The sequence below is a fragment of the Poecile atricapillus genome, chromosome 12 (assembly GCF_030490865.1).
Source record: "Poecile atricapillus isolate bPoeAtr1 chromosome 12, bPoeAtr1.hap1, whole genome shotgun sequence".
Taxonomy (NCBI): domain Eukaryota; kingdom Metazoa; phylum Chordata; class Aves; order Passeriformes; family Paridae; genus Poecile; species Poecile atricapillus.
This window is the reverse complement of record NC_081260.1, coordinates 8,124,195-8,136,349: the sequence shown is the minus strand read 5'-3', so window position 1 is coordinate 8,136,349 and position 12,155 is coordinate 8,124,195. Positions and strand designations below refer to the sequence as shown.

At 42.3% G+C, this 12,155-nt stretch overlaps 1 protein-coding gene across 1 annotated transcript in view; it reads right to left on the bottom strand.

The window, feature by feature from the left end:
• Window positions 1–9,211, bottom strand: part of CHRDL1 (chordin like 1) — a 34,847-nt gene extending 25,636 nt beyond the window's left edge. Inside the window, exons 1-4 of the mRNA XM_058847905.1 lie at window positions 9,074–9,211; window positions 6,107–6,252; window positions 4,339–4,451; window positions 355–448 (exon numbers count right to left, since the gene is read on the bottom strand). Of these exons, the coding sequence (XP_058703888.1) occupies window positions 355–448; window positions 4,339–4,451; window positions 6,107–6,203 (304 nt within the window). The 5' untranslated portion in view covers window positions 6,204–6,252; window positions 9,074–9,211. The remainder of the gene's footprint in view (window positions 1–354; window positions 449–4,338; window positions 4,452–6,106; window positions 6,253–9,073) is intronic.
• Window positions 9,212–12,155: the final 2,944 nt, after the last annotated feature.

Here is a 12,155-nt window from a genome sequence, read left to right as displayed (position 1 = left end):
GCACCAAAACCAGAAACCGAGGAAGTTTGTGGAATGTTATTTTATTGTGATAAGAATTTAGAGATAAGGAGTCTGGAATGGACAGTTGATGAAACAACTGCTGCTTTCTGCCTGGATTGTAGGGGATTGGACTTGGTAGCTTACCTGATCCCAAAAAATCTATACTTCTGATTTCCTAAACAGAAAACACCACGGGAAATACTGTAACTTACTGTAGGACAAGCCTCTCATGAAATGGATACAGGAGGATGTTTACTTCACAGAAGTTTTCCAGCACAGATATTTAGTTTTGTTATTACTCAGCATATTAAATAACTATTTCAGAAAGGGCTATTTGTCACTAATAGGAATTACCTGGGCATCGTGGGCAGCACAGCTGTGGTACATGCACAGGGGAAACACAGTGTAGACTTGGGCATCTTATTCTGCTGCACAAAACATTTCCATTCTGCAAATGGAACATAGTACATACCATTTTAATGAAATGCACTGTCTCACAATTTTCTGTGTTTTCTATTCTACATACAAACATTTTTTTTAAATGCCTTTTTACAACATTCTGGTTTCACTCATACCGAGATATGCCCAGATACTTCCACTGCCTTTGAATTTATGCTGAAGGTCAGAAATATTTGGAAATCTTAAAATCAGAGGAAGTGTCTACAAATGGATAGCAACAATCTCCATCTCTCTTTTTCTTTCCATTTTGTCTTTTTCTTTTGAGCAGATTGTGCTTAGGAATTGCATTTCCAAAACTAAGATATGGATAAATCTATGATAAATCTAAGATATGGATAAATATGGTCTCTGGGATATCCCCTACTGAGGGTTAGTTCAAGACCACAAGAGATAATAGCATCTGTAACTGTTCCTGAAAACTGTGGAGTCTTTTGTTTCCATTTTTTTGCTTTCCTAGTAGACAAAACCCCACAGATTTTAAGTAGCCATTTTTCTAAGAAATATGAGTTAAGTCTTGGGAATAGGGTTCATTATTCATGTCATTAACATAATATTCTATTTGACCACATCTAAGTTTGATTTATAATTAAAACACAGGGAATTTTCATTCTCCATTGTCTGCAACCAGAAAAGACTATCCATTTTAAATTCCCATTTCCCATCCATAATTCATCCTCTTAATTTACCTCTGAGTTGCTCATGTTTATAACAAGAAAGATCTTTCATCATGAACTCTGATATTAAGTTATGACTGTAATTTTAGGTGATGTCAGGACTAAAGGCACTTTATTTTCATATGCCTTCTGGAGCACTGAAATGTTTTAAGTGAATGTGCAGACTTCCCTAGAGGGCAGATGTACAGGCCTTTCTAGTCATCTCTTTCAAAATAAATCATTGACAAATATCTGCAGACCACAGGCTGGAATCCAATGTTTGATCATTGTTAGCCACAAACTACAGTTGTGCATCTGCTTTGGAAAGAGACACTAAAAATGATTATCACCATTTGTTTGCAATAAGAACTGAAATTAAATATACTGATTTTGTAGAAGAGGAGCAAATTTTAAACTCTAGGATCTTCACAGAATAGTGACTATCCCTGGTCTGCACAGCTGCTTGCCCAGCAGATGTGGGAGCCTGTGAAGTACTTCTGTAGAAGAAAGGCTGGCACTGCCTGCTGACCTGGCTCCATGTTGCTGATTTGACCTGTTGTATGACCTCACTCTTTTTCAAGTCCTGCAGAATCTCCTGAAGTGAATGTTTACTTCTGTGCATGGTCAGCTGTGATAAAATTCTGCAGGCCAACTTTGCTGCTCCACACTGCCAGCCAGACTCTACTGTCTGGCACACAACAGAGCTGTTTTAAATGATCTTGTGTTTACTGATCTTATGCCTACATTCACAGTGATATTTGAGAGAACAGCCCCACTAACCAGAGCAGGGCTCAAGCCCTGGTCAGTCTCTCTAAGCCAAGGCCAAGGTCACATTTCTGCATCAGGTGCCAGAGTGTTGATGCATGTCTCTCCCCGAGCTGGGCTATCAGTGCTAATTGTGGAGAGAAGTCATTTAGCCTGAGGTCTGAAGATATGATTACAAACACAAGCAAAAGCAAAAAAAATGCTGTATTTTAGAGAGGAAAATAATGATCTGACAAATTGTGAGTGCTCAATTTTAGGCAGTAAAATTTTAGGAGTCGACAGGCTCCACTATGAACTAGGTGGAAGGAGGGGTTGTAAAAGGAAGGGGGAACAGGATGAGAACACTGAATTATGTTTAGTTTTATTCTGTTTAAGTATGTAAATTATAGCTTATAAAAATACCACATTATATACACACAGAAAAAAAGGAAAGCTTTATTTTTATTTTTTTTAAATCCCAGGCTGAATTATTTGGCCTCTGTTTAGTTAATTTGCCTCGACTTTTTCTTAAACATCAGACGTGTGTGTGCTCAGGGGATGAACAGACAGACAGACAGACTGTGGAGCATAGATCTCTGACTTCTGCCTGACCAATGTGACTTGTTTTGTGCAGACATCATGTGGATCACAATGTCTGTGGCCAGAAAAGACATTTTGATACACTGGACACAAAGACCCCTGTGGATTTTTTTGCCTTTCTCTGCAGTGAGGGAATCAGTTGCTGCATCAGACTCTCTACAGATAATTTGCCTACCTGCCAGGGAATCATACATGGTTTACGCTTAGATCTCTCTTACTTGCTATCTGTGACACACTTTACTTTCATCTTTTATGCTGTTATATTTGGCTTATGGTCTGTGGTTGTGCTATATCATGAAATATATTCTAATGCCTTTATTTTGTTAAAATTATAAATTGTTGAGGGTTTCCTGAAGGAAACTTCATGAAACTGATGAAGCTTCAGTAGTTTTTATGGTAAGTCAGTGGCATGATTTTGGCCAGGACAAAGTTCAAATGAGTGTTTGGATGCTGCAGTTGTAATTTGGAATCTTCCTTCTAGACAACAAGAGTCACATCCAAGAGATCCCTCAGCATCCTCACTGCTGAAATTATCCTGGTTACATTTTGCACCCTCATGGTACATCAAAGGTAAAACATAGCAAACAAGGGAGTGCAATCCACTTCGGAGCTGCATGTATTGGGAACTACCATAAGCAGTTTCCTTCTTTACTAAACCTGCTGGCATAAACTATCACTTTGTCTTCCACACCAAAGTTAAAAAATGAAACAGACTCTGTTCTTTGGAGGCTCATAGTGTGTGGGTGTGCCTGGGTTCCAGCAATGCTTTTGTTTACAGGAGCTGAGCAAGCACTTTCCCATCCCTCCAAACTGTCTAACATCTCTAAAAATCATCAAGCATTTATATGTATCCAGATCTCTAGGATTTCCAGTTAATTTTTCCCCCACCCAAGACACATTTTTTCAGTGACTTACTGAGTGTTTTACTCCACACAAACTCTGAGGGAGTTTTCAACTTTGGATATACATCCACAAAAGTTGAGTGGAAACTCCTTTTTGCTCTAAACAAAGACTTTTTCTTTCCTTCCTACTACATTGTTTTTTCTCTCATAGCTGCATTCTGCAGCTAAACTTGTGGGACTACTGTTCGTGCAGCTCTGCACTGAATTGTAGTAGCAAATTCCCTCAGAGCAAATGCTGCACAGAGACCCAATATTTTACACTTGCAGGGAGGGAAAATAGCAAGGAATACTTTTTTTTGCATTAAATATAGCAGACAGAACTCAGCATCTGGAGTGTCTCGCGTTAGTGATTAAGGTCCACTACCCTCATTTTTGTGCCTCCTCTCAGCTGTATATGACATACTATGGGAATCTCTGACTGCTGTGTTTTTGCATCAGCCATCAACTGATGGGAGCCCTTTCATGTTCTATCTAACTCTCTCTAATCACCATAACATTTTCTCATCTTTCATCATCTCATTCTTCTTTGACTGACTTTTACTAACAGTGATATCTATGCCTGCTCCTTTCAGCACTTTAGGGCAGAAGATGCTTTGACTGGAAGATGTTGGCACTGTACATAGATCAAAGTACCAAACTCAGGTTCAGCATAATCATCCATATTTGTGGAAATGCAAGGATTATACTTAGGTATAAGTATAGTGGGGCTTGATCAGTCAAGATGTAATACCCAGCATCACGAAGCTTCTGGATAATTAAGGAGTTGTTCTGTCTATGCTATGCAAGTATTTTTTGCCAGTACTGGCCTTCTCTGCTAATATTTTCCTTTCACTAGGATCACCTGCCTCTATTTCCTGCAGCATGACCAGGGCCGACTCATGAAAATAGGTTTGGGCTTTTTCAAATTGTAGCTACATCAGAAAGGATTCTAGTCAATGAAGCAAGCAGGAGTTGTAGAATCAATAACTCATCAGTCCTACCTCTGAGCAAAGACAATTAATGCAGTAAACAAGGCCATAGGGTTCTAGATAAGGATGCCATCTTTCTCCTACACGGTACTTCTTATCTTGAAACACACAGTATGTGTCTGAATCTGTAAAACAGTAAAGAATTGAAAGAACTATGAATGAAAAATTCCATTCCATGTTTCCGAAGTATATTTAGATGTGCAGAGTTTTCTGTAAACTACTTTTTCTTTTCCTGAAGAATTACATAACAGAAGGACACTAAATTCCACATGCTGTTTTTTCTAACCACCCAAACCAAAATAAATTACATGGCCTCCCATTTTTCCAAAATTGCAACTCCTGAAATGATGATAGAATGGCTTTCATTTAAGTTTAAGGGTTGGTTTTTTTTTTTTAATTTATCCTTTCACCTGTTTAGGTAAGAAAATCTAAGTGCCTGATCACTCAGAAAGGCTTATGGAAAACAAAACCTCTTCTCTGCAAAACCAAAGCAATTGGTCCAACTCAGGAAAATCCCAGGTTGTGCTGCAGAGAGATGTTGAAATAATTTATGCATCAGCTTTCAAAATATTTTAAGATCTTTTGTTCACTAAGCACTTCCGATCCTGCAGTTGCAGATTGACAGATATGCATATGCCTGCCAGATATTATTGTCCTGTCCCTTCCTATCACATTATGGTTTCATATTGAAACCTTAAATCTTTACAATACCACAGTATAGGGGATACTCCAGGATATCTTAACAAAATACCCATCTTCTTTGTGATAATCCAAGCCAGGGACACTCTTCACATTTACAGGGCTAGAAGAAAATAGCTGGAGTTCGGGAGTGTTAGTAGAAACTGTGATCAGTTTTCCCTTTACACAGAAGCATGACAAACGAAACACAGGATACGAAAAAGAAGACAACTGTAGTGTGGTAATTTCTCACACTGTTCTTTCTTTGAACGTGGTTTTCCTGTGAGTGAGTTCAATGGGGCCGAGGGCCTTTCTGGAACTCACTCTCTTTTGTTTTCCCCCCATCTACTTCCTTGGAAGCAGAAGCTGCTGAAACTGAGGCTAAAAATTTTAATGACTTCTCAAGGCCAAATAATGTCTTTTGCAAGAAGGAGGCCAAAACCCAACGTATGCAGGTAGGGAGAGCATTCCAGAGACCTAGTAACAAGGCTGAAGCAGTCAATAATGCCTAGACTTATTTGGGTAGCTATTCCTCCTTACCATGATTTCTGAAATGTGTTAACATCTCCCATGGATGATAGGCTTTGCAGAAATGCTCCCTTTCTTTTGTTTGTATTCTTTCCAATTCTTCTCATCAAGTTTTTGACAGTTTTTTTTAAGAGAAAGACTCAATTTTCTCAAAGGATGTACCTAATCCAGTTCATATGAGGTTGTTTTTACAACACAACAGAACAGTCTTGGACAAGTTTTACACTAGCTAAAAACATCAGCACAATAGTCTTTCACATGGGACAGATCCAGATAATCTGTCAGATGTTTATGGAGGTTACTAAATAGAATTAAGCACATTCTTGACTTAGGATATTCGAAATAAAACAGATTCTCCAACTGATGTGTTATGTTCTTTATGATGCACTATAACCTGTAAAGCTTGAGGAAAATGTACCCTAAATGTGGGTGTGACCTGATTCTACTAAATACAGGATTAGAAGGAGGAAAAATGTATGAAGGTTTAGGACATTATTTTCTGAACCACATCTGAAAATAGAAGGAAAATGTCCAATTTAGGTGAATGTGACAACTTTGTTTGAAGTCTACTTACCTTTTACTTGTTCTAGTTTACCTCCATCTATGAAAAGGAGACAGACCACACCAAAAAAGATAAAATTAAAATCCTCCAATATCCACTTTCTTTTCATCTTTATTGTCAAAAAGAAAAAAATGAGCCTCCAAGGAGAGAATATTGAGCTGTTGGGGAAAAAAAAATTAAATTAATTAAAGTAAAATCTTGTAAAATACTCTATTTTATCCAGCACACAGAAATCTTAAACTGCCAGAACAAAAAAAAAAAAAAAAAAAAAAAGTCTGTATCATGCATCTTCCTTTCATGGAAACAGCTTTGCCTTCAGATAATTTAATTTTTGGAAAAGGGGCCACATTCCTATTCATGAAAGCTGAAAACTGGATATTCCTTCTAAAAATGTCCTTCTTTTATTTCAAAGCAACCTGGCAAGATTCTAAGCAATCTAAATTCCGAAAAGTTCTCTTTCCCAAGATACTAGTTTGGGATATGTTCTTGTAGGGCATCACTTTTAGATGTATCTTTGGTGTCAGTTGGAACACGTTTGCTTCATCCTAAAGTTAACCTTGGGTGTCCCTGCAGTGTGGAAATCCCTGTTCAGGGTGAGCCACTGGCCCTGCTGCAGCCAGTGGGAGTTTTCCTCACTACATCTAATAGGCTTCCACCACTACTCAGCTCGCCCCTTCGCCCCTCTTTCAACCACTATTGTTCTGGTATTGTGTATAATTAATTTTTCTACAGTTAACCCTTTTGCTGCCTTGATAGCTGAGAGCAGAATGGGGGAATGACTTGTCTTCTTCATTCCTGTAGATCTTTAATGTCAAAATCCTACATGTGGGGCAAAGCTTAATGTATTCTTCTCTGTGTGGTACAGAGCTGGTATTTTACTTGCTGCATGTGCCATTCTGTTTTTCTTTTTCTGGGTTTTAACATGTGACTTATTTTATGGAAATAATTAACTAATTAACTAAAGTAGGTTTTTTAATACGGACAACTTAAGATTCTACTATTTTGATGCTCCAATGTTTATGAGCATTCATTACAAAAGTGTTATCTTCCAAGAGTGCACTTGTCCATAACTTCCAATGTTGGAAAGATTTGGGTGTGATTTTAAAAGCCTTGATATAGATTCACTATTAGCTTAACAGAAGTTTAAAAAAAAAAAAAGAGTCACTATTGGAAAAATGAACAGTCTGTTTTGTAAACTAATTTGGCCTCTTCAGATTTCATGTAAATAACAGAACTGTATGTGAATATGTTCAAATTCACAGATAATCAAGGCAAAAATAATAATTTATATATGCATAAGTAAAGCAGTGAATAACTTAAACTAAACAGTAAGTTAAGAAGCCCTTAAAATTAACATCTTCCTATTAAGATTGTTGAGACCTAGGATACTATAACAAAGGGTGTGTGATCTGATTTTATCAGTGGCTTCATTGCCTTCACTGTTCAAGAATTCTCTACGTTCCCAAACCACAACCACAATGGACATCTTCCTTAACTAACTAAACATGTGCCACTACTTTGTACACAGTAAGCTCATTCAAAACAATACAAATTGCCTCTGAAAATGTTAAAAAAAGGACATTCTTTAAAGCACACTCCCTAATCAGTAACAAAACATAACTTTCCACTTATTTTGCAAGTTTAGAATAATGCTTCAATTTCAGAAGAAGAGTTTAAGTAATTTTTGCTTTTCAACATATCCAAATCACATAGGACATTTTTTTAAGCCAGACATCCTTTTAAAAACCTGTTTAACATTAAAACTTAATGATTTAGTGCCAGGACATCATGCATGCATTGAGAACAACAGTAGCACATAACTGGGTTTAGCAGAAATGCAAATGTTTAATTATTTCAGCCTTTGTAGGGATTGCTTAAGCAAACAATAATTATAAATGGTGCACAATTATCCTTTGTGCAGCACCTTATCTGTTAGCTAGGTTAGTTGGAATAGAAAGGCTCGGAAATCCACTCATTTTAAACGTCAGGTCTTCAAAAGGAAGAACATTATAAAACATGGACTGCTTGTTCTCAGAAATGCTGCACAGTAATGTGAGATGGAGGAATTAATAACAGAAATGGGATGGAGACTTTTGATGTCTTTCCTAATTCTCTTTAATTTCTGTATTGTTGTTACTCCAAATATAAACACACTCTTTGCACTATTAGCACACTCCCTTTATTTCCCCAAAGGGCAATGTCCTAAAAATATTCCTGGATTTAAATAATCTCAGTTAGTATTAACCTGTTAATTATTAGAGTATTTTCTCTGTTGTAGAAACAATTTAAGTGATCCACATCTTACATGAATTACTTTGTGAAATAAAGCAGATGGGGCTCTGCTTAACGCCCCCCCCCCCTCCAAAGAGCCCGGTTTGGTAACTACAAGAGGCAGTGTCCGGCCTCGCCACGTTTTACGATTAGTGAAAAAAACCCTGCAAAATCCAAAAATGGCAGTGCCGAGGGCTGCTGGCAGAGGCTGCGAGGCGCGGGGCTGCGGTGATGCAGCGGCGGGGACAGCTCATCCCCGACGGCCGCGCTCCCCTCCATCACCCGCTGCGCGAACCCTCTCCCTCCACTCTTCCCGAGACTTTATCCCTGCGGCACGTCCGCCCGCTGCCGTCGGGAGGCGGCTGTAGGAGGGAGGGTCTCCCGCTGCGCCGCGGCCGCAGGCTCCCGGCTCTCGGTGCTCTGATTGAACAGCTGCCTCTTGGTCTCCGGCCCGGGGAGCGCCCGCAGCGCAGCCCGGGGCCGGGAGGGGAGCTCGGTTCGGGGCTGCCCCCTGCCCGGGGCCGAGCCAGGTGCCGGCGCTGCCCCCGAGGATGCGGCGGGACATCGACCGGCGAAACGAGACAGACGAAACGCCCGGGAGGCGTCAAGTCCCTGCGCTGGGCTGTCTGTGCTGCGGCCTCGGTCGTAGCTCCGGCAGCGGGACAGCGCCTTTCCGAGGCGTCGTCTCGGACAGCAAAGCTCACAAACCTGGGGCAGGGCTGGAGGCTCCGCTCCACGAACAGCGCTCGAACTGGGGCAACCGCGCGGCTAACTGCTCCGCTCCGCCGGGGTACGGGAGGGTCCGGCCAGGCGGTTCCGCTGCTCACTCACGTTGCCATAATCTTCTCCTGCGGCTTCTAGGTGTCGCCTTCGATTCGGTGGGGGGAGGGGGAGGACAAGCAGGGGACGGACGGGGTCCTGCCGCCGCCAGCCCTCGACCCCCGACTGATTGAGGGGAGCGGAGAGGGAGGGATCCGCTACGCCCGAGCTGCGGGCCGCTGGGGGGTGGGCGCTCCGGAAGGTCCCGAGCTGGGGCACCTGCCACCGCTTCCTGCCCCGGTGGAGAGCGCAGCGAGGCCCCGCGGCCGGAGGATGCTCGGCGGCGGGTCCTGACCCGCAGCCCCGCCGGCAGCGAGCGGCAGCGGGAGGCGGGGTGAGCAGGTCCGCCTCCGCCCCGGACCCCTCCTCGCCCGCGCCCCGCGCCCGTCGCCGGGCACAGCGGCGTGACTGACATGACCGGGGTGGAGCCGCTCCGCCATGGGGTGCCGCGGAGCGGGGCGGCACCGGACACGGGGCTCAGACACCGCCCGCCCTTCGGGCTGCCTTCCCGCCCGCAGAGCCAGCTTCAGAACGCGGAACCTGCACCCGGGCGGTGGGGCCGTGCTCCGGTGCCTTCAAACGCGCCGCGGGTTTGGTGACCGTCTCCACTTTTCCTCCGCGGGAACAGAGCCCCAGGGGTAGCTTTCTTGGAGAGCGGATCCCACACTGAAATGGCTCTTTAATGGGCTTCTCCTAGGCGGGGTGCCCCCCGAAGCAGACCCGACGGAGTTAGCATCCACTGGGATCTGGCAGACACCTTCTGCTGATATCTTCTGGTCTGACTTACTGTGTTAGAATGTTCGCATTGAGATTCTGGTGTAACTAAATTAAACCCATGACTCATTATATACTTGGTCAAACATTCTTTTTCTGTCTCCTTGTAGACCCTGTAACTAATAAGAAGAGATCAGTGAACTCTTGACAAATGATCTGAGAAAAAGGGTGAGATATGAAAAGACATCATGTGGAGAAACAAATTACAAGCTATTCCCCCTAGTTTGGGACCAGGGTGTTTGGGAAGAGCTGCTGGGATTTCATACATCTCTCAGGTTTAGTAGATATTTTCAGAAGGATGAAAATCGAGCATAACTTTAATTTCTTCTATTGTACCTTAGCTGGACAAAACACTGAAGGTACAATGTATGGTGAAATGTTATACTAGCATGAGGAAAGGATAGATGAGTTACTAAGGCTTTTTGTAGTCTGACTTTATGAGTAACCAAGGCTGTGTGTTAGTCAAATGCAACTATATAACTTTTAATATTAAATAATGAAAAGAGAAAGTTCTGGAGCTAAGCATTTTGAAAACACTGCTCCATGCCTTCTTCTGTGTCACTTTGCCACTCTGTCTTGCTGTGCACAGGCAGTAATCCATGTTCATAAGGAAAAACCGTTGCTTAAAGCTCTTCGTCCCCACTGAAATGCCTACAGCTGCATGCTGATAGTATTGGAAGAGCCACTGAATGAAACAGGGATGGGAAAATGGAGAAAAAAATGGTAATTCTGCATCAGAAGTATGATGTAACTTGCACAGGAGAGCAGAGAACTTGCACTGTGCAAGTTCCAGTCCCACAGAGGGATATCCATGCTCATGCAGAGTTAAGCATATGCATGTGCTTCTAAATTGTGGGGCTGTGGTAATGTTGTTCCTTTAAGTGTTGTGCTGGGTTAGACCGTGCAGGCTCAGCCTGTGAGATAAATTGCATATGAATAACATAGACACATGTGACTGAACTGACCCTATTGCAAAACTTTGTGAGTAGGAATCCACAGGTCTTTGTAGACAGGCTTAATAGTTTGGGTTGATAGCAGCTATGTGACTTTAGTAAATGCACTTTTGGGCCTGGGCAGAGCTGTTTTACTGCAGATTTACTACATCGTCCAGATCAATCCACCCAACACAGCTACCCAACTGTGTCAGTGTTCTCTAGACAGCATTTATTCCATGTATTGTCTTCTCTGTGCTGATACAAAGTCCAGTGTGTGTAAAGACAACAGTAATTGTTGCAGTACTCTTTATGTCTACTCAGTGTAGTAGCAATGAGAAGTGAAATATTTTCTATAGGCTGTGTGACCTGAATTCTTTAGCAGAGGGATTATTTGAAAATAAATTTCTTATTTGCCCTAACGAGTGCTTTGGGAAAGTTACTATAGATGCCATATACTACATTCTATAAGACTGGTGCAGAAGATGCTGCTGTCTGATGGTCTCTGGAGATACTAATTCAGGTACAAGACCTTTGTTGAATATAGAGATATTTGAACTGTAGTTATTTTCCCACTCTGGCAGATTTAGGTTGTAGAGAATTGGCTGAAAGAGCCTTTGTCTCAAGTGAGGTTTTGGGACTCAATGAACTGGCAACTTGGTGGAAATCCAGACTTCCAAGGACAGGCTACTCTAGTCTGACTCCCAGTCCTCGTCCTGCTGCTCAAGCTGTTCATCAGTTGCTGGGACATCCCTGTAGGCTTCTGACTGAAGATGCAGTCTGGCATCTCTTTTGGTCACATACAATGGCTGTGTCTGTTTCTTGTCCTTATCTTCCCATGGCAAAGTACTGCAGCAGGGGTTGCACTTGTTAGGCCAAAGGATAATGTGGCACACGCTGAACAATGTGCATGAATGGAATGCTCACAGGTGGCCTCTTCGTGAGTGATCCTTCTGAGCTGGCAAGGTTTGCCATTGTCCCTGGATCCTGGTAGTGCTACACCTATGCTCAAACTGTTCTCCCAGCTCTGGCCAAGTCTTACCAAGAAGTATAAGGCCAAGCCATTACTCTATGTGTTGCCACAGCCTGTTATGCTTTGTGTTATCTCACATCTAACCCATCCCCACTGTAGGGGCTTGTTTTACCCCCTTAGACCACGGCACTGACGACTTAGCAAACCCCTTGCTCTGTGCTCTTGCTCAGCAGTGGGCTGTTACTGCAGCTTGTGAAGCTGAGGGCTGCAGCATATGTGTGACACAGAGAGC